We start from the raw sequence: 23,358 nt of genomic DNA on the forward strand, positions 1-23,358 counted from the left end.
AGTGTTTTGGGAGCAGCTGAATGAGTGTGTTAGCGGTTTTGATGCACGAGACCGGGTTATAGTGATGGGTGATTTGAATGCAAAGGTGAGTAATGTGGCAGTTGAGGGAATAATTGGTATGCATGGGGTGTTCAGTGTTGTAAATGGAAATGGTGAAGAGCTTGTAGATTTATGTGCTGAAAAAGGACTGATGATTGGGAATACCTGGTTTAAAAAGCGAGATATACATAAGTATACTTATGTAAGCAGGAGAGATGGCCAGAGAGCGTTATTGGATTACGTGTTAATTGACAGGCGTGCGAAAGAGAGACTTTTGGATGTTAATGTGCTGAGAGGTGCAACTGGAGGGATGTCTGATCATTATCTTGTGGAGGCTAAGGTGAAGATTTGTATGGGTTTTCAGAAAAGAGGAGTGAATGTTGGGGTGAAGAAGGTGGTGAGAGTAAGTGAGCTTGGGAAGGAGACCTGTGTGGGGAAGTACCAGGAGAGACTGTGTACAGAATGGAAAAAGGTGAGAACAATGGAAGTAAGGGGAGTGGGGGAGGAATGGGATGTATTTAGGGAATCAGTGATGGATTGCGCAAAAGATGCTTGTGGCATGAGAAGAGTGGGAGGTGGGCTGTTTAGAAAGGGTAGTGAGTGGTGGGATGAAGAAGTAAGAGTATTAGTGAAAGAGAAGAGAGAGGCATTTGGACGATTTTTGCAGGGAAAAAATGCAATTGAGTGGGAGAAGTATAAAAGAAAGAGACAGGAGGTCAAGAGAAAGGTGCAAGAGGTGAAAAAAAGGGCAAATGAGAGTTGGGGTGAGAGACTATCAGTAAATTTTAGGGAGAATAAAAAGATGTTCTGGAAGGAGGTAAATAGGGTGCGTAAGACAAGGGAGCAAATGGGAACTTCAGTGAAGGACGTAAATGGGGAGGTGATAACAAGTAGTGGTGATGTGAGAAGGAGATGGAATGAGTATTTTGAAGGTTTGTTGAATGTGTCTGATGACAGAATGGCAGATATAGGGTGTTTTGGTCGAGGTGGTGTGCAAAGTGAGAGGGTTAGGGAAAATGATTTGGTAAACAGAGAAGAGGTAGTAAAAGCTTTGCGGAAGATGAAAGCCGGCAAGGCAGCAGGTTTGGATGGTATTGCAGTGGAATTTATTAAAAAAGGGGGTGACTGTATTGTTGACTGGTTGGTAAGGTTATTTAATGTATGTATGACTCATGGTGAGGTGCCTGAGGATTGGCGGAATGCGTGCATAGTGCCATTGTACAAAGGCAAAGGGGATAAGAGTGAGTGCTCAAATTACAGAGGTATAAGTTTGTTGAGTATTCCTGGTAAACTATATGGGAGGGTATTGATTGAGAGGGTGAAGGCATGTACAGAGCATCAGATTGGGGAAGAGCAGTGCGGTTTCAGAAGGGGTAGAGGATGTGTGGATCAGGTGTTTGCTTTGAAGAATGTATGTGAGAAATACTTAGAAAAGCAAATGGATTTGTATGTAGCATTTATGGATCTGGAGAAGGCATATGATAGAGTTGATAGAGATGCTCTGTGGAAGGTATTAAGAATATATGGTGTGGGAGGCAAGTTGTTAGAAGCAGTGAAAAGTTTTTATCGAGGATGTAAGGCATGTGTACGTGTAGGAAGAGAGGAAAGTGATTGGTTCTCAGTGAATGTAGGTTTGCGGCAGGGGTGTGTGATGTCTCCATGGTTGTTTAATTTGTTTATGGATGGGGTTGTTAGGGAGGTAAATGCAAGAGTCCTGGAAAGAGGGGCAAGTATGAAGTCTGTTGGGGATGAGAGAGCTTGGGAAGTGAGTCAGTTGTTGTTCGCTGATGATACAGCGCTGGTGGCTGATTCATGTGAGAAACTGCAGAAGCTGGTGACTGAGTTTGGTAAAGTGTGTGGAAGAAGAAAGTTAAGAGTAAATGTGAATAAGAGCAAGGTTATTAGGTACAGTAGGGTTGAGGGTCAAGTCAATTGGGAGGTGAGTTTGAATGGAGAAAAACTGGAGGAAGTGAAGTGTTTTAGATATCTGGGAGTGGATCTGTCAGCGGATGGAACCATGGAAGCGGAAGTGGATCATAGGGTGGGGGAGGGGGCGAAAATTTTGGGAGCCTTGAAAAATGTGTGGAAGTCGAGAACATTATCTCGGAAAGCAAAAATGGGTATGTTTGAAGGAATAGTGGTTCCAACAATGTTGTATGGTTGCGAGGCGTGGGCTATGGATAGAGTTGTGCGCAGGAGGATGGATGTGCTGGAAATGAGATGTTTGAGGACAATGTGTGGTGTGAGGTGGTTTGATCGAGTAAGTAACGTAAGGGTAAGAGAGATGTGTGGAAATAAAAAGAGCGTGGTTGAGAGAGCAGAAGAGGGTGTTTTGAAATGGTTTGGGCACATGGAGAGAATGAGTGAGGAAAGATTGACCAAGAGGATATATGTGTCGGAGGTGGAGGGAACGAGGAGAAGAGGGAGACCAAATTGGAGGTGGAAAGATGGAGTGAAAAAGATTTTGTGTGATCGGGGCCTGAACATGCAGGAGGGTGAAAGGAGGGCAAGGAATAGAGTGAATTGGAGCGATGTGGTATACAGGGGTTGACGTGCTGTCAGTGGATTGAACCAAGGCATGGGAAGCGTCTGGGGTAAACCATGGAAAGCTGTGTAGGTATGTATATTTGCGTGTGTGGACGTGTGTATGTACGTGTGTATGGGGGTTGGGCCGTTTCTTTCGTCTGTTTCCTCGCGCTACCTCGCAGACGCGGGAGACAGCGACAAAGTATAAAAAAAAAAAAAAAAAAAAAAAAATATATATATATATATATGGGTTGATTAGAAAGGGTAGTGAGTGGTGGCATGAAGAAGTAAGATTGTTAGTGAAAGAGAAGAGAGAGGCATTTGGATGATTTATGCAGGGAAGAAATGCAATTGAGTGGGAGATGTATAAAAGAAAGAGACAGGAGGTCAAGAGAAAGGTGCAAGAGGTGAAGAAGAGGGCAAATGAGAGTTGGGGTGAGAGAGTGTCATTAAATTTTAGGGAGAATAAACAGATGTTCTAGAAGGAGGTAAATAAAGTGCGTAAGACAAGGGAGCAAATGGGAATTTCAGTGAGGGGCGCTAAAGGGGAGGTGATAACAAGTAGTGGTGATGTGAGAAGGAGATGGAGTGAGTATTTTGAAGGTTTGTTGAATGTGTTTGATGATAGAGTGGCAGATATAGGGTGTCTTGGTCGAGGTGGTGTGCAAAGTGAGAGGGTTGGGGAAAATGATTTGGTAAACAGAGAAGAGGTAGTAAAAGCTTTGCGGAAGATGAAAGCCGGCAAGGCAGCAGGTTTGGATGGTATTGCAGTGGAATTTATTAAAAAAGGGGGTGACTGTATTGTTGACTGGTTGGTAAGGTTATTTAATGTATGTATGACTCATGGTGAGGTGCCTGAGGATTGGCGGAATGCGTGCATAGTGCCATTGTACAAAGGCAAAGGGGATAAGAGTGAGTGCTCAAATTACAGAGGTATAAGTTTGTTGAGTATTCCTGGTAAATTATATGGGAGGGTATTGATTGAGAGGGTGAAGGCATGTACAGAGCATCAGATTGGGGAAGAGAAGTGTGGTTTCAGAAGTGGTAGAGGATGTGTGGATCAGGTGTTTGCTTTGAAGAATGTATGTGAGAAATACTTAGAAAAGCAAATGGATTTGTATGTAGCATTTATGGATCTGGAGAAGGCATATGATAGAGTTGATAGAGATGCTCTGTGGAAGGTATTAAGAATATATGGTGTGGGTGGCAAGTTGTTAGAAGCAGTGAAAAGTTTTTATCGAGGATGTAAGTCATGTGTACGTGTAGGAAGAGAGGAAAGTGATTGGTTCTCAGTGAATGTAGGTTTGCAGCAGGGGTGTGTGATGTCTCCATGGTTGTTTAATTTGTTTATGGATGGGGTTGTTAGGGAGGTGAATGCAAGAGTTTTGGAAAGAGGGGCAAGAATGAAGTCTGTTGTGGATGAGAGAGCTTGGGAAGTGAGTTAGTTGTTGTTCGCTGATGATACAGTGCTGGTGGCTGATTCATGTGAGAAACTGCAGAAGCTGGTGACTGAGTTTGGCAAAGTGTGAGAAAGAAGAAAGTTAAGAGTAAATGTGAATAAGAGCAAGGTTATTAGGTACATTAGGGTTGAGGGTCAAGTCAATTGGGAGGTAAGTTTGAATGGAGAAAAACTGGAGGAAGTAAAGTGTTTTAGATATCTGGGAGTGGATCTGGCAGAGGATGGAACCATGGAAGCCGAAGTGAATCATAGGGTGGGGGAGGGGGCGAAAATCCTGGGAGCCTTGAAGAATGTGTGGAAGTCGAGAACATTATCTCGGAAAGCAAAATTGGGTATGTTTGAAGGAATAGTGGTTCCAACAATTTTGTATGGTTGCGAGGCATGGGCTATGGATAGAGTTGTGCGCAGGAGGGTGGATGTGCTGGAAATGAGATGTTTGAGGACAATGTGTGGTGTGAGGTGGTTTGATCAAGTAAGTAACATAAGGGTAAGAGAGATGTGTGGAAATAAAAAGAGCGTGGTTGAGAGAGCAGAAGAGGGTGTTTTGAAATGGTTTGGGCACATGGAGAGAATGGGTGAGGAAAGATTGACCAAGAGGATATATGTGTTGGAGGTGGAGGGAAAGAGGAGAAGTGGGAGACCAAATTGGAGGTGGAAAGATGGAGTGAAAAAGATTTTGTGTGATCGGGGCCTGAACATGCCTTGATTCAATCCACTGACAGCACGTCAACCCCGGTATACCACATCGCTCCAATTCACTCTATTCCTTGCCCTCCTTTCACCCTCCTGCATGTTCAGGCCCCGATCACACAAAATCTTTTTCACTCCATCTTTCCACCTCCAATTTGGTCTCCCTCTTCTCCTCGTTCCCTCCACCTCCGACACATATATCCTCTTGGTCAATCTTTCCTCACTCATTCTCTCCATGTGCCCAAACCACTTCAAAACACCCTCTTCTGCTCTCTCAACCACGCTCTTTTTATTTCCACACATCTCTCTTACCCTTACGTTACTCACTCGATCAAACCACCTCACACCACACATTGTCCTCAAACATCTCATTTCCAGCACATCCATCCTCCTGCGCACAACTCTATCCATAGCCCAGCCTCGCAACCATACAACATTGTTGGAACCACTATTCCTTCAAACATACCCATTTTTGCTTTCCGAGATAATGTTCTCGACTTCCACACATTCTTCAAGGCCCCCAGAATTTTCGCCCCCTCCCCCACCCTATGATCCACTTCCGCTTCCATGGTTCCATCCGCTGCCAGATCCACTCCCAGATATCTAAAACACTTCACTTCCTTCAGTTTTTCTCCATTCAAACTCACCTCCCAATTGACTTGACCCTCAACCCTACTGTACCTAATAACCTTGCTCTTATTCACATTTACTCTTAACTTTCTTCTTCCACACACTTTACCAAACTCAGTCACCAGCTTCTGCAGTTTCTCACATGAATCAGCCACCAGCGCTGTATCATCAGCGAACAACAACTGACTCACTTCCCAAGCTCTCTCATCCCCAACAGACTTCATACTTGCCCCTCTTTCCAAAACTCTTGCATTTACCTCCCAAACAACCCCATCCATAAACAAATTAAACAACCATGGAGACATCACACACCCCTGTCGCAAACCTACATTCACTGAGAACCAATCACTTTCCTCTCTTCCTACACGTACACATGCCTTACATCCTCGATAAAAACTTTTCACTGCTTCTTTTCTATATATATATCTTTTTCTTTCATACTATTCACCATTTCCTGCGTTAGCGAGGTAGCGCAAAGAAATAGATGAAAGAATGGCCCAACCCACCCACATACACATGCATATACATAGATGTCCACACACGCACAAATACATACCTAAACATTTCAACGTATACATATATATACATACACAGACATATACATATATACACATGTACATATTCTTACTGGCTGCCTTTATCCATTCCCGTTACCACCCCGCCACAAATGAAATGACAACCCTCTCCTCCTGCACGCGCGCGAGGTAGTGCTAGGAAAAGACAACAAAGGCCACATTCGTTCACACTCAGTCTCTAGCTGTCATGTATAATGCACCGAAACCACAGCTCCCTTTCCATATCCAGGCCCCACAAAACTTTCCATGGTTTACCCCAGATGTTCACATGCCCTGGTTCAATGCATTGGCAGCATATCGACCCCCGTATACCACATCGTTTCAATTCACTCTATTCCTTACACGCCTTACACCCTCCTGCATGTTCAGGACCCAATCGCTCAAATTCTTCTTCACTCCATCCTTCCACCTCCAATCTGGTTTCCCACTTCTCCTTGTTCCCTCCACCTCTGACACATATATCCTCTCTGTCAATCTTTCCTCACTCATTCTCTCCATGTGACCAAACCATTTCAATACACCCTCTTCTGCTCTCTCAACCACACTCTTTTTATTACCACACATCTCTCTTACCCTTTCATTACTTACTCGATCAAACCACCTCACACCACACATTGTCCTCAAACATCTCATTTCCAACACGTCCACCCTCCACCGCACAACCCTATCTTTAGCCCAAGCCTTGCACCCATATAACATTGTTGGAACCACTATTCCTTCAAAACATACCCATTTTTGCTTTCTGATATAATGTTCTCACCTTCCTTACATTATTCAATGCTCCCACAGCTTTTGCCCCCAACCCCACCCTGTGACTCACTTCCGCTTCCATGGTTCCATCCGCTGCCAATCCACTCCCAGATATCTAAAACACTTCACTTCCTCCAGCTTTTCTCCATTCAAACTTACCTCCCAATTGACTTGTCCCTCAACCTTACTGTACCTAATAACCTTGCTCTTATTCACATTTACTCTCAGCATTCTTTCACACACTTTACGAAACTCAGTCACCAACTTTTGCAGTTTCTCACCCAAATCAGCCACAAGCGCTGTATCATCAGCGAACGACTGACTCACTTCCCAAGCCCTTTCGTCCATAAAAGACTGCATACTTGCCCCTCTCTCTAAAACTCTTGCATTCACCTCCCTAACAACCCCAATCATAAACAAATTAAACATCCATGGAGACATCTCGCACCCCAGCCGCAAACTGACATTCACTGAGAACCAATCACTTTCCTTTCTTCCTACCCATACACATGCCTTACATCCTCAATAAAAACTTTTCACTGCTTCTAGCAACTTACCTCCCACACCATATACTCTTAATACCTTCCACACAGCATCTCTATCAAATCTATCATATGCCTTCTCCAGATCCATAAATGCTACATACAAATCCATTTGTTTTTCTATTTCTTATATATATTCTTCAAAGCAAACACCTGATCCACACATCCTCTACCGCTTCTGAAACCACACTGCTCTTCTCCAATCTGATGTTCTGTACATGCCTTCACCCTCTCAATCAATACCTTCCTATATAATTTCCCAGAAATATTCAACAAACTTATACCTCTGTAATTTGAACACTCACCTTTATCCCCTTTGCCTTTGTATAATGGGACTATGCATGCGTTCAGCCAATCCTCAGGCACTTCACCATGAGCCATACATACACTGAATATCCTCACCAACCAGTCAACAACGGTCACCCCCTTTTTAATAAATTCCACTGGAATACCATCCAAAGCCGCTGCCTTGTCAGCTTTCATCTTCCGCAAAGCTTACACTACCTCTTTTCTGTTTACCAAATTATTCTCCCTGACCATCTCATTTTGCACACCACCTCGACCAAAACACCCTATATGTGCCACTCTATCATCTAACACATTCAACAAACCTTCAAAATACTCGATCCATCTCCTCACATCACCACTACTCGTTATTACCTCCCCATTAGCCCTCTTCACCAATGTTTCCATTTGTTCTCTTGTCTTATGCACTTTATTTACCTCTTTCCAAAACATTTATTTATTCTACCTAAAATTTAATGATACTCTCTCACCCCAACTCTCATTTGCCCTCTTTTTCACCTCTTCCACCTTTCTCTTGCCTCTTTCTCTTATATATCTCCCAATCATTTGCACTATTTCCCTGCAAAATCATCCAAATGCCTCTCTCTTCCCTTTCACTAATAATCTTACTTCTTCATCCCACCACTCACTACCCTTTCTAATCTGCCCACCTCCCATGCTTCTCATGCCACAAGCATCTTTTGTGCAAGCCATCGCTGCTTCCCTAAATACATCCCATTCCTCCCCTCTCCCCTTACGTCCTTTGCTCTCTCCTTTTTCCATTCTGCACTCAGTCTCTCCTAGTACTTCCTCACACAAGTCTCCTTCCCAAGCTCACTTACTCTCACCACTATCTTCACCCCTAACATTCTCTCTTCTTTTCTGAAAACCTCTACAAATCTTCACCTTCGACTCCACAAGATAATGATTAGACATCCCTCCAGTTGCACCTCTTAGCACATTAACATCCAAAACTCTCTCTTTCGTGCACCTATCAATTGTCACGTAATCCAATAACACTCTCTGGCCATCTTTCCTACTTGCATATGTATACTTATGTATATCTCTTTTTCAACCAGGTATTCCCAATCACCAGTCCTCTTTCAGCACACAAATCTACAAGCTCTTCACCATTTCCAACACCGGACACCCCATCTCCACCAACTATTCCCTCAACTGCCACATTACTCACCTTTGCATTCAAATCACCCATCACTATACCCTGGTCTCATGCATCAAAACTGTTAACACACTCATTCAGCTGCTCCCAAAACACTTGCCTCTCATGATCTTTCTTCTCATGCCCAGGTGCATAGGCCCCAATCATCACCCATCTCTCTCCATCCACTTTCAGTTTTACCTATATCAATCTAGAGTTTACTTTCTTACACTCTATCACCTACTCTTTCCCTTCCTCTTGTCTACTGACAAACCCCTGACTTTACTCCCAAAACATTCCCAAACCACTATTCCCCTGTACCCTTGAGCTTTGTTTCACTCAGCACCAAAACATCCAGGTTCCTTTCCTCAAACATACTATCTATCTCTCCTTTTTTCTCATCTTGGTTACATCCACACACATTTAGACACCCTAATCCGAGCCTCTGAGGAGGATGAGCACTCCCTGCATGACTCCTTCTTCTGTTTCCCCTTTTAGAAAGTTAAAATACAAGGAGGGGAGGGTTTCTAGCCTCCCGCTCCCCTTCCCTTTAGTCGCCTTCTACAACACACGGGGAATGTGTGGGAAGTATTCTTTCTCCCCTATCCCCAGGGATACATATACATATATATCTTTTCTTTTCTTTTAAACTATTCGCCATTTCCCGCGTTAGCGAGGTAGCGTTAAGAACAGAGGACTGGGCCTTTGTGGAATATCCTCACCTGGCCCCCTTCTCTGTTCCTCCTTTTGGAAAATTAAAAAAAAGAAAAAAAAAAAAAACCAGGGGAGGATTTCCAGCCCCCCGCTCCCTCCCCTTTTAGTCGCCTTCTACGACACGCAGGGAATACGTGGGAAGTATTCTTAATCTCCTACCCCCAGGGATAATATATATATATATAATATATATATATATATATTTTTTTTTTTGCTTTGTCGCTGTCTCCTGCGTTTGCGAGGTAGCGCAAGGAAACAGACGAAAGAAATGGCCCAACCCACCCCCATGCACATGCCTTGATTCAATCCACTGACAGCACGTCAACCCCGGTATACCACATCGCTCCAATTCACTCTATTCTTTGCCCTCCTTTCACCCTCCTGAATGTTCAGGCCCCGATCACACAAAATCTTTTTCACTCCATCTTTCCACCTCCAATTTGGTCTCCCTCTTCTCCTCGTTCCCTCCACCTCCGACACATATATCCTCTTGGTCAATCTTTCCTCACTCATTCTCTCCATGTGACCAAACCATTTCAAACACCCTCTTCTGCTCTCTCAACCACGCTCTTTTTATTTCCACACATCTCTCTTACCCTTACGTTACTTACTCGATCAAACCACCTCACACCACACATTGTCCTCAAACATCTCATTTCCAGCACATCCATCCTCCTGCGCACAACTCTATCCATAGTCCACGCCTCGCAACCATACAACATTGTTGGAACCACTATTCCTTCAAACATACCCATTTTTGCTTTCCGAGATAATGTTCTTGACTTCCACACATTCTTCAAGGCTCCCAGAATTTTCGCCCCCTCCCCCACCCTATGATCCACTTCCGCTTCCATGGTTCCATCCGCTGCCAGATCCACTCCCAGATATCTAAAACACTTCACTTCCTCCAGTTTTTCTCCATTCAAACTCACCTCCCAATTGAATTGACCCTCAACCCTACTGTACCTAATAACCTTGCTCTTATTCACATTTACTCTTAACTTTCTTCTTTCACACACTTTACCAAACTCAGTCACCAGCTTCTGCAGTTTCTCACATGAATCAGCCACCAGCGCTGTATCATCAGCGAACAACAACTGACTCACTTCCCAAGCTCTCTCATCCCCAACAGACTTCATACTTGCCCCTCTTTCCAAAACTCTTGCATTCACCTCCTTAACAACCCCATCCACAAACAAATTAAACAACCATGGAGACATCACACACCCCTGCCGCAAACCTACATTCACTGAGAACCAATCACTTTCCTCTCTTCCTACACGTACCCATGCCTTACATCCTCGATAAAAACTTTTCACTGCTTCTAACAACTTGCCTCCCACACCATATATTCTTAATACCTTCCACAGAGCAACTCTATCATATGCCTTCTCCAGATCCATAAATGTTACATACAAATCCATTTGCTTTTCTAAGTATTTCTCACATACATTCTTCAAAGCAAACACCTGATCCACACATCCTCTACCACTTCTGAAACCACACTGCTCTTCCCCAATCTGATGCTCTGTACATGCCTTCACCCTCTCAATCAATACCCTCCCATATAATTTGCCAGGAATATTCAACAAACTTATACCTCTGTAATTTGAGCACTCACTCTTATCCCCTTTGCCTTTGTACAATGGCACTATGCACGCATTCCGCCAATGCTCAGGCACCTCACCATGAGTCATACATACATTAAATAACCTTACCAACCAGTCAACAATACAGTCACCCCCCTTTTTTAATAAATTCCACTGCAATACCATCCAAACCTGCTGCCTTGCCGGCTTTCATCTTCCGCAAAGCTTTTACTACCTCTTCTCTGTTTACCAACTCATTTTCCCTAACCCTCACACTTTGCACACCACCTCAGCCAAAACACCCTATATCTGCCATGGTGTGAAAGGAGGGCAAGGAATAGAGTGAATTGGAGCGATGTGGTATACTGGGGTTGACGTGCTGTCAGTGGATTGAATCAAGGCATGTGAAACGTCTGGGGTAAACCATGGAAAGCTGTGTAGGTATGTATATTTGCGTGTGTGGACGTATGTATATACATGTGTATGGGGGTGGGTTGGGCCATTTATTTCGTCTGTTTCCTTGCGCTACCTCGCAAACGTGGGAGACAGCGGAAAAAAAAAAAAAATTATATATATATATATATATATGTGTGTATATATATATATATATATATATATATATATATATATATATATATATATATATATATATATATATATATATTATCATCCCTGGGGATATATATATATTTCTTTTTTTTCTTTTAAACTATTCGCCACTTCCCGCGTTAGCGAGGTAGCGCTAAGAACAAAGGACTGGGCCTTTTTTGGAATATCCTCAACTGGCCCCCTCTGTTCCTTCTTTTGGAAAATTTAAGAAAAAAAAAACGAGAGGGGAGGATTTCCAGCCCCCCGCTCCCTCCCCTTTTAGTCGCCTTCTACGACACGCAGGGAATACGTGGGAAGTATTCTTAATCCCCTATCCCCAGGGATAATATATATATATATATATATATATATATATATATATATATATATATATATATATATATATATATAATTCCCTGGGGATAGGGGAGAAAGAATACTTCCCACGTATTCCCTGCGTGTCGTAGAAGGCGACTAAAAGGGAAGGGAGCGGGGGGCTGGAAATCCTCCCCTCTCGTTTTTTTTTTTTTTTTTTTTTTTTTTTTTTTCTCCAAAACAAGGAACAGAGGAGAGGTCCAGGTGAGGATATTCCCTCAAAGGCCCAGTCCTCTGTTCTTAACGCTACCTCGCTATCGCGGGAAATAGCGAATAGTATAAAAAAAAAAAAAAAAAAATATATATATATATATATATATATATATATATGTGAATAAGAGCAAGGTTATTAGGTACAGTAGGGTTGAGGGTCAAGTCAATTGGGAGGTGAGTTTGAATGGAGAAAAACTGGAGGAAGTGAAGTGTTTTAGATATCTGGGAGTGGATCTGGCAGCGGATGGAACCATGGAAGCGGAAGTGGACCATAGGGTGGGGGAGGGGCGAAAATTCTGGGAGCCTTGAAGAATGTGTGGAAGTCGAGAACATTATCTTGGAAAGCAAAAATGGGTATGTTTGAAGGAATAGTGGTTCCAACAATGTTGTATGGTTGCGAGGCGTGGGCTTTGGATAGAGTTGTGCGCAGGAGGATGGATGTGCTGGAAATGAGATGTCTGAGGACAATGTGTGGTGTGAGGTGGTTTGATCGAGTAAGTAACGTAAGGGTAAGAGAGATGTGTGGAAATAAAAAGAGCGTGGTTGAGAGAGCAGAAGAGGGTGTTTTGAAATGGTTTGGGCACATGGAGAGAATGAGTGAGGAAAGGTTGACTAAGAGGATATATGTGTCGGAGGTGGAGGGAACGAGGAGAAGAGGGAGACCAAATTGGAGGTGGAAAGATGGAGTGAAAAAGATTTTGTGTGATCGGGGCCTGAACATGCAGGAGGGTGAAAGGAGGGCAAGGAATAGAGTGAATTGGAGCGATGTGGTATACCGGGGTTGACGTGCTGTCAGTGGATTGAATCAAGACATGTGAAGCGTCTGGGGTAAACCATGGAAAGCTGTGTAGGTATGTATATTTGCGTGTGTGAACATATGTATATACATGTGTATGGGGGGGGGGTTGGGCCATTTCTTTCGTCTGTTTCCTTGCGCTACCTATATATATATATATATATATATATATATATATATATATATATATATATATATATATATATATATAATTTACCAGGAATACTCAACAAACTTATACCTCTGTAATTTGAGCACTCACTCTTATCCCCTTTGCCTTTGTACAATGGCACTATGCACGCATTCCGCCAATCCTCAGGCACCTCACCATGAGTCATACATACATTAAATAACCTTACCAACCAGTCAACAATACAGTCACCCCCTTTTTTAATAAGTTCCACTGTAATACCATCCAAACCTGCTGCCTTGCCGGCTTTTATCTTCTGCAAAGCTTTCACTACCTCTTCTCTGTTTACCAAATCATTTTCCCTAACCCTCTCACTTTGCACACCACCTCGACCAAAACACCCTATATCTGCCACTCTATCATCAAACACATTCAACAAACCTTCAAAATACTCACTCCATCTCCTTCTCACATCACCACTACTTGTTATCACCTCCCCATTTGCGCCCTTCACCGAAGTTCCCATTTGCTCCCTTGTCTTACGCGCTTTATTTACCTCCTTCCAGAACATCTTTTTATTCTCCCTAAAATTTAATGATACTTATATGGGAGGGTATTGATTGAGAAGGTGAAGGCATGTACAGAGCATCAGATTGGGGAAGAGCAGTGTGGTTTCAGAAGTGGTAGAGGATGTGTGGATCAGGTGTTTGCTTTGAAGAATGTATGTGAGAAATACTTAGAAAAGCAAATGGATTTGTATGTAGCATTTATGGATCTGGAGAAGGCATATGATAGAGTTGATAGAGATGCTCTGTGGAATGTATTAAGAATATATGATGTGGGAGGAAAGTTGTTAGAAGCAGTGAAAAGTTTTTATCGAGGATGTAAGGCATGTGTGTGTGTAGGAAGAGAGGAAAGTGATTGGTTCTCAGTGAATGTAGGTTTGCGGCAGGGGTGTGTGATGTCTCCAGGTTGTTTAATTTGTTTATGGATGGGGTTGTTAGGGAGGTAAATGCAAGAGTTTTGGAAAGAGGGGCAAGTATGAAGTCTGTTGGGGATGAGAGAGCTTGGGAAGTGAGTCAGTTGTTGTTCGCTGATGATACAGCGCTGGTGGCTGATTCATGTGAGAAACTGCAGAAGCTGGTGACTGAGTTTGGTAAAGTGTGTGGAAGAAGGAAGTTAAGAGTAAATGTGAATAAGAGCAAGGTTATTAGGTACAGTAGGGTTGAGGGTCAAGTCAATTGGGAGGTGAGTTTGAATGGAGAAAAACTGGAGGAAGTGAAGTGTTTTAGATATCTGGGAGTGGATCTGGCAGCGGATGGAACCATGGAAGCGGAAGTGGATCATAGGGTGGGGGAGGGGGCGAAAATTCTGGGGGCCTTGAAGAATGTGTGGAAGTCGAGAACATTATCTCGGAAAGCAAAAATGGGTATGTTTGAAGGAATAGTGGTTCCAACAATGTTGTATGGTTGCGAGGCGTGGGCTATGGATAGAGTTGTGCGCAGGAGGATGGATGTGCTGGAAATGAGATGTTTGAGGACAATGTGTGGTGTGAGGTGGTTTGATCGAGTGAGTAACGTAAGGGTAAGAGAGATGTGTGGAAATAAAAAGAGTGTGGTTGAGAAAGCAGAAGAGGGTGTTTTAAAGTGGTTTGGGCACATGGAGAGGATGAGTGAGGAAAGATTGACCAAGAGGATATATGTGTCGGAGGTGGAGGGAGCAAGGAGAAGGGGGAGACCAAATTGGAGGTGGAAAGATGGAGTGAAAAAGATTTTGTGTGATCGGGGCCTGAACATGCAGGAGGGTGAAAGGAGGGCAAGGAATAGAGTGAATTGGAGCGATGTGGTATACCGGGGTTGACGTGCTGTCAGTGGATTGAATCAAGGCATGTGAAGCGTCTGGGGTAAACCATGGAAAGCTGTGTAGGTATGTATATTGCGTGTGTGGACGTATGTATATACATGTGTATGGGGGGGGTTGGGCCATTTCTTTCGTCTGTTTCCTTGCGCTACCTCGCAAACGCGGGAGACAGCGACAAAGTATAAAAAAAAAAAAATATATATATATATATATATATATATATATATATATTATCCCTGGGGATAGGGGATTAAGAATACTTCCCACGTATTCCCTGTGTGTCGTAGAAGGCGACTAAAAGGGGAGGGAGCGGGGGGCTGGAAATCCTCCCCTCTCGTTTTTTTTTCATTTTCCAAAAGAAGGAACAGAGGGGACCAGGTGAGGATATTCCAAAAAAGGCCCAGTCCTCTGTTCTTAACGCTACCTCGCTAACGCGGGAAATGGCGAATAGTTTAAAAGAAAGAATATATATATATATATATATATATATATATATATATATATATATATATATATATATATATATAGTGGATAAAAAATACCTAGGTATACAAGTTACATCCTACCACTAACCATTTCCCTTAAGTATTTCCCCTACAATTTTCTCTGGCATAAAATCTTTCACATCTAAAGGTTATCTTATTAAGTACAATCTAAATACAGGGTGGAAGTATTGAAAATGAAATGTTCATGGGCAATGTCAGGTAATTTGATTAAGTAATAAAAGGGTAAGAGAAAGGTGTGTATACTAGGCTTTTGCTGTGACCACCTCTCTGAATGGAGTTCCCAGAGGGAACAAGCATCAGAGACAGATAGTAATAGGCAAAGAGAAGTGTGAATGAGAGGACTGAAATGGTTTGGACATTCAGAGGAAATAAGTGATGAGAAGTTGATAAAGGATATATGTCAAAAGTTGAGGGAACAAGAATGAAACTTAAGGAACACAACTGTTCACTGAGATAGGCAGAGATGCTGATTCATCAGGAACTGCAGATGTAAATTGGTTAGAAATAAAGCTACATGTGGGGGACCAAATGAAGGAGGGAAGGTACAAGAGGGGAGAGCTTGCAGACAAAACCTTGATACCACACCCTATCAAAAGCTTTTAATCAATCAAGGGCACCAGCAAAAGATCCCTCAAAATCTTTCTAAAATGATAACCAGACATTATTAAGATTGGAAAGGATATCAACAGTGAATCTTGCCTCGCGGAAGCTGCAATCATGTTCAGATAAAAGACTGAGATTCAAGATGTCTGAATATGTTAGTTGAGGAAGGGATTCACAGACTATGGAGACAATAACAGTCGAAGCATCTGGACAATAGTGAGAGGGGTTAGAACTGCCACCCTTCTTTGGGATGGGATGCACCAACACATGCTTCCAAGAAGAAGGAAAAGTTTTGGTTTTCATACAAACTCAACAGACAAGCAAGTTTGGAGGTACACTCTCAGGGATGGATGTCAATAGGTCCATATAATCCTTGCCTGAGTCCAGAGAAAGAAGTGTTTTTGGACAGTATGAAGAGATTATGGGGATAGACACAAGATTAGTAAGTGGAGCACCAGGGTGTGAACTGAATGCTAAAGAGGTGGACAGTATGTGAATCACCAATTTATTCCATGACTTGCTCTATTGTCAATGAGTATTCTCAAAAAAATTCAGCAGTGAACCTTAAGCAATACAAAATTAAAGGTCAAGGCATCTTTTAACTCATACACTAAGCTTAAGAATGCTCTCATCTACAGTATACTGAGACTAAATACTCATGAAATAATTTGCAAATAGATAATCACTATTTTCCATAAATTGTTTATTACAATATAAAACACACATAAGTAATCTAAATCTAACTAAAAATACATATAATGTTTACATGATACATCTCAGAAAAGGGGCTTTAACCTGGCACCTACTTGGTTTCAGGCAGTGAATTCTGCTGCTACAGAAGTAGGTGATGGTAAGATTTTTTCATGGCTACAGGTGGCTGGTTCTCAAAGGATGCATTATTTCAAGAGGTGGATACTGTGTTTAAAGAGCTTTGGATATCTGGTCCAGCTGCTTTGGCTGGAAAGAATAATCTAATTTCCTCACACACTTTTCAAAGGTGATAATAAGCATGGCATAAATGATGTCCCAATGTGCTTACTTTGTTGTAAAAGGCAAATGTAAAACTTCAAGATACATACAACTATGATATGCAAACATCTTGTACACTGCATGGAATCAGCTCAATCTTTTGTTTTTTAAAGGACATGTGAATGTTAAAGAGTACAATACCTTAGAAAAAGATCCATAAGTTGTGAGAGAGACTGTAGGTGATATCCAGTTGTGGCTTGAAGTGCAACTGGCCAAGTTGGGAGTAAATGACAGCACAACCGACCACATGCTACACAAGCTGCAGCCACTTGTGAGCTTGGCCACTCTAGAAAAACTTTATCTGAAAATATTCATCAAAGATCAATTTTCATCTTTCAACTGTACTTTCTTACAAACCTTATCTTACACTTATACATATAAGTGAACTAACTTTAAAATTCTGACAGTTTATCAAAATACTGTGGCCAATCAGGCCATATGAAGCTTTTAGAAAGAACTCATTAAAGATTGTTTGTAACTAGACTGCCAGAGAGCATTTGACACTGTACTGTATGAGATTGTACTTAGAAGCTGGATCACCACGCAGGAATAAAGTGGAAACTTCAATGAATATAAGATTATCTCAGTGGGATGGAAGAAGGGACACACATTAGAGACATCTCCAGATGGGTTGAGGTGACCAGCAGAGTGCCATATGGTTCTTCTCTGGGACCATTACTCTACTTGATCTTATATAAACAACTTGCCTAGAAGTATGGAATCCAACCAGAATATGTTTGCAGATGATGCAAAGGTAAATGAGCAAGCAAGAAGGATTTCATCACAAAGGTACATGAACAAATTATCAAAATTGGTCCAATACATAGTTGACGAAAATCAACATGGGAATATGTTGGAAAGGATCACAATTTGCTCCTGATCAAGATATTCCTATGAGTCCATGGGGAAAATGAAACACGAAAAGTTCCCAAGTGCACTTATCGTGTAATAATCACATCATCAAGGAACACAAAGAGAATATAACAGTCAGTTGATATACATCGAAGAGACGAAGGTAGGACGCCATTTGTAAACATGTTTACCAAATGCGTCCTAGCTTCGTCTCTTCGATGTATATCAACTGACTGTTATATTTTCTCTCGTGTTTCCCCTGATGATGTGATTATTACACGAAAGTGCACTTGGAACTTTTCGTGTTTCATTTTCCCCGTGGACTCATAGGAATGGAATGGGACAAAGGAAAAGAAGCCCTCAGTATCATTATCTAGCAATAAATAAGCCTCTGGATTCTCTGTGTGAGAAAGTCTCTGAGAGATAATACCATCTGTAACCTGTTGCCAGAGTCCCATACTTGGAAAACATTTATGGATACAAACTGCTGTCGTAAATATTAGACTAGCAATCAAGAACAAGTATGAGGAAATACTTAGCAAGCCTAGTTAATATATTTATCAAAAGGCCAAACTAGAATATGCTTCTCAATTGGTCACTGCATCTAAAGAAGCACAAAGAGCTGAAAGAGAAGATCCAGAGGAGGTCACAAAAATTGTACCACAACCAAAAGAGCTGTGTTTATAGGGAAAGACTAGAGGCTTTAATTTGCTCATCTTGGAAGAGAAAAGAACTAGGATGACTTGATTTCAACCTTCAAATTCTTAAAACAGATCTGTGATGTAGACAGTGAATGGTTCAATTGAGACCATGTGTGATAGAGCAACCAGAACAAACCAGACAACATGAACTTAAGAAACCCATAAAAAAAGATGTAAAGAAGTCTTTCAAAGTCTAAGAGTGATGGATGAAATGAATAAATTAACTATGGATATTGTTGATAAGACCAGTATGCAAAGCTTTAGGAAGCTGTATAGTATCACTGGCAACTCACCCTAAACGAAATAATGAAAAATCTGAATTTTTCAAACATCATGAATGTGTTTCCAAATTTGAGATTTTTTCAAAATTTGACATTCATGAAAAAATTCTGATCATTACAAACTTCAAAATGTCTTTATACAAGTCATGAAAAATTATGACCTGTAAGATTTACCACAAAATAAACTGAAATGATGGCTTGCACTGTGAGGAGGACCAGATCATACCCCAACAGACCCTAAGCCAAATTTCACATCAGTGAATTCTTAAAATTCAAAATTCTTGTGTCTTATTTCGACAACACAACACTCTTCATTCACTAATGTATTTTACTTACCACAACTGTATATAAATGTGAGTAGTAAAGATTTCAAAGGGCATTACTGGATTCCATACAACTGATAGGCATGAAGTAAGACTTTTGGATGTGAATGGGCCAAAGGGCCACTTGGGGGAGGGTTTTGATAAAAACCCCTTGTGAAGGATGAGGGTGAAAATTGTAGAGGTTTTTGGAAAAGAAAACACCATGGATGAAATGAGAGTGGTGAGAGTAAGTAAACCTCAGAAAAGGTACCTGATGAAGAAATATAAAAGAGATTGTGATAGAGTAAATGAAGCTAAGGGAGTGGGTGAGAGATGGAGAATTTCAAATGCAGTGCTGGCAAGAGCTGAAAGCATGATGTGGGATAAGCAGATTAAAAAAGAGTGAGTGGGGGATTTGGAAGAAGTGCAGCTCCTAGCGAGGGAGAAAGAGAAAAGATAATGGGCAAAATTTAACAGAAAAAAGGCAAGTGATTGGGAGAGATGTAAACAAATGACAGAAAGTCAACGGGAAAAGGTGCTGGGCTAAAAAAAAAGGACAAATGAGAGTTGGGGTGAGCAAATAAATAAACTCCGGGGAAAAGTAAGATGTTTGAAAGGATATTAACATGGTGTGAAAAATGAGAAAAAAATGGGAACCACAGTAAAGGGGCCAAATAGGAAATTTGGGGTAACAAAAAGTGATGAAGTGAGGAGGAAATGGAATGAGTATTCTGACAGTTTGTTTGATTATCTAAACACTTGGTGGTTGATGTAGGGTGTTTGAGTCCAAGTGGTAAGCAAAGGAGAGAACCATGGAAAAAGTGTTTAGTGAAGAAGAAAAGGTGGTGAAAGGCTGTGTAAGATGGCAAGGTGGCTGGAGAGGCTGGTACTGCAGATGAATTTTTTTAAAAAGGGGGGGTCATGCTGTTGGATGATGGGTCATGGTGAGGTGCCTAAGGACTGGCGGAATGCATGTATAATGTCACTGTATAAAGGCACAGGGGATAAAGATGAGTGTTCCAAACTCCAGAAGTACAAATTGCTATTTTAACCGGTAAAATTTTATGGGAAAGTAGTGAATGAAGAGGTTGAAGGCATGTTCAGAGCATCAGACCCCAGAGGAACAGTGTGGTTTCAGAAAATGGTGTAGGGGGGTGTGGGGGGGGGATTTTTTTTGTGTCCGCTTTGTGAGAATACTTAAGAGAAACAAAGAATTTGAAAGTGGCAAATTTTCGGGTCTGAAGAAAGCACATGATAGGGATGATTTGAAAGCATTGGGGAAGTGTTTACAAATACATGTATGGGAGGATTATTTTCTTTGGGAAAAAGTAAGAAAACTTTTATTTAAAGGGTAAGGGTTGTGGTAGAAAAAAGAGAGGAGAGTGGAATGGTTCCAAGTGGAGGCGTCGGTTGCAGAGGTGTGTGATGTCAATTTTTTTTTATGGTGGGGGGGTGAGAGAGGTAAATGACAAAGTCTTTGGGGATAATTTATGTTTGCAGTCTGGGGTTAGGGGGAGTCAGCTGTTATTTTTTTGATGACATAGCACTGGTGCAGATTTGTGTGAGAAACCACAGAAGTCAAATGACTAACTTTTGGGAAAAGTGGGAAGAGAAAGGGTTTTAGCATAAATGTGAATAAAAGCAAGATTGTTAGGTTTAGAAAGAGAGGGACAAGTTTTTTAGGGTGTGAGTTTGAATGGAGGAAGTGAAGTGTCTTTAAATACTTGGAATTGGGCATGGCAGAGCATGATACCATGGAAGTGGAAACAATTCGTAAGGCAGTGATGGGGTAATGGTTCGTGAGTGCTTGAAGAAGATAATTTTCGGGGGGGCAAAAACTGTAATGTTTGTATATAGTCCCACCCAAAATTTTATGGATGCAAGGCATGGGCTATAGGTAAGGCTGTGCAAATGAGGGTAGATCTGTCAGTAAATCTTGAATATGTTTGAGGACAAAATGTGGTGTGAAGTGGTTTTATCAAGGAAAGTAATGGGAAAAGGGGAAGAGAGAGGTTTTGATACTAAAATGAGTGTGGTTGGAAAAGCTGAAGAGGGTGTGATGAAATTTTTTTGAAAATATGGAAAAATGAGTACAAAAACGTTGACAAACAGGATATATGAGTCAAAAAAGGGGAAGGAACAAGAAACTGGGGGACCAAACTGGAGATGGAAGGATGCAGTGAAAAACATTCTGATGATCAAGGCTTTAAACATGCAATAGGGCTAAAGGGATTCAAAGGGGTAGAGTAAACGGAATGATGTGGGAAACTGGGTCTACATTTTGTCCCAAAGAACTGAACCAGAGCATGTGAAGCATCGGGATAAATCACTGAAAGGTTTGTGGGACCCAGTTGTGGGAGCTGGGTTTTTTAACATTACATAATAAAGCTAGAGAATGAATGTGAGCCATAGGCATTTCTTCAACCGTTCCTGACACTGTCTTGCTAAAACAAGAAATGGCGATCAAATATGAATATATATATATATATATATATATATATATATATATATATATATATATATATATATAGTGGATAAAAATACCTAGGTATACAAGTTACATCCTACCACTAACCATTTCCCTTAAGTATTTCCCCTACAATTTTCTCTGGCATAAAATCTTTCACATCTAAAGGTTATCTTATTAAGTACAATCTAAATACAGGGTGGAAGTATTGAAAATGAAATGTTCATGGGCAATGTCAGGTAATTTGATTAAGTAATAAAAGGGTAAGAGAAAGGTGTGTATACTAGGCTTTTGCTGTGACCACCTCTCTGAATGGAGTTCCCAGAGGGAACAAGCATCAGAGACAGATAGTAATAGGCAAAGAGAAGTGTGAATGAGAGGACTGAAATGGTTTGGACATTCAGAGGAAATAAGTGATGAGAAGTTGATAAAGGATATATGTCAAAAGTTGAGGGAACAAGAATGAAACTTAAGGAACACAACTGTTCACTGAGATAGGCAGAGATGCTGATTCATCAGGAACTGCAGATGTAAATTGGTTAGAAATAAAGCTACATGTGGGGGACCAAATGAAGGAGGGAAGGTACAAGAGGGGAGAGCTTGCAGACAAAACCTTGATACCACACCCTATCAAAAGCTTTTAATCAATCAAGGGCACCAGCAAAAGATCCCTCAAAATCTTTCTAAAATGATAACCAGACATTATTAAGATTGGAAAGGATATCAACAGTGAATCTTGCCTCGCGGAAGCTGCAATCATGTTCAGATAAAAGACTGAGATTCAAGATGTCTGAATATGTTAGTTGAGGAAGGGATTCACAGACTATGGAGACAATAACAGTCGAAGCATCTGGACAATAGTGAGAGGGGTTAGAACTGCCACCCTTCTTTGGGATGGGATGCACCAACACATGCTTCCAAGAAGAAGGAAAAGTTTTGGTTTTCATACAAACTCAACAGACAAGCAAGTTTGGAGGTACACTCTCAGGGATGGATGTCAATAGGTCCATATAATCCTTGCCTGAGTCCAGAGAAAGAAGTGTTTTTGGACAGTATGAAGAGATTATGGGGATAGACACAAGATTAGTAAGTGGAGCACCAGGGTGTGAACTGAATGCTAAAGAGGTGGACAGTATGTGAATCACCAATTTATTCCATGACTTGCTCTATTGTCAATGAGTATTCTCAAAAAAATTCAGCAGTGAACCTTAAGCAATACAAAATTAAAGGTCAAGGCATCTTTTAACTCATACACTAAGCTTAAGAATGCTCTCATCTACAGTATACTGAGACTAAATACTCATGAAATAATTTGCAAATAGATAATCACTATTTTCCATAAATTGTTTATTACAATATAAAACACACATAAGTAATCTAAATCTAACTAAAAATACATATAATGTTTACATGATACATCTCAGAAAAGGGGCTTTAACCTGGCACCTACTTGGTTTCAGGCAGTGAATTCTGCTGCTACAGAAGTAGGTGATGGTAAGATTTTTTCATGGCTACAGGTGGCTGGTTCTCAAAGGATGCATTATTTCAAGAGGTGGATACTGTGTTTAAAGAGCTTTGGATATCTGGTCCAGCTGCTTTGGCTGGAAAGAATAATCTAATTTCCTCACACACTTTTCAAAGGTGATAATAAGCATGGCATAAATGATGTCCCAATGTGCTTACTTTGTTGTAAAAGG

General features: G+C 41.3%; 1 protein-coding gene across 4 annotated transcripts in view; it reads right to left on the bottom strand.

Annotated features, from left to right (window-relative positions):
* Positions 1-23,358, bottom strand: part of CycJ (Cyclin J) — a 65,762-nt gene that overhangs the window by 7,566 nt on the left and 34,838 nt on the right. For 3 of the 4 annotated variants that reach the window (XM_071695053.1, XM_071695055.1, XM_071695054.1), the window contains exon 7: positions 22,052-23,262. The exons of the other annotated variant lie outside the window; for it this stretch is intronic. In XM_071695053.1, the coding sequence (XP_071551154.1) occupies positions 23,202-23,262 (61 nt within the window). In that variant the 3' untranslated portion in view covers positions 22,052-23,201. Of the gene's footprint in view, positions 1-22,051; positions 23,263-23,358 lie in introns of those variants that run through there. 4 annotated transcript variants of the gene reach the window in all.

Source organism: Panulirus ornatus, chromosome 57 (genome assembly GCF_036320965.1).
Source record: "Panulirus ornatus isolate Po-2019 chromosome 57, ASM3632096v1, whole genome shotgun sequence".
Classification (NCBI taxonomy): Eukaryota; Metazoa; Arthropoda; class Malacostraca; order Decapoda; family Palinuridae; genus Panulirus; species Panulirus ornatus.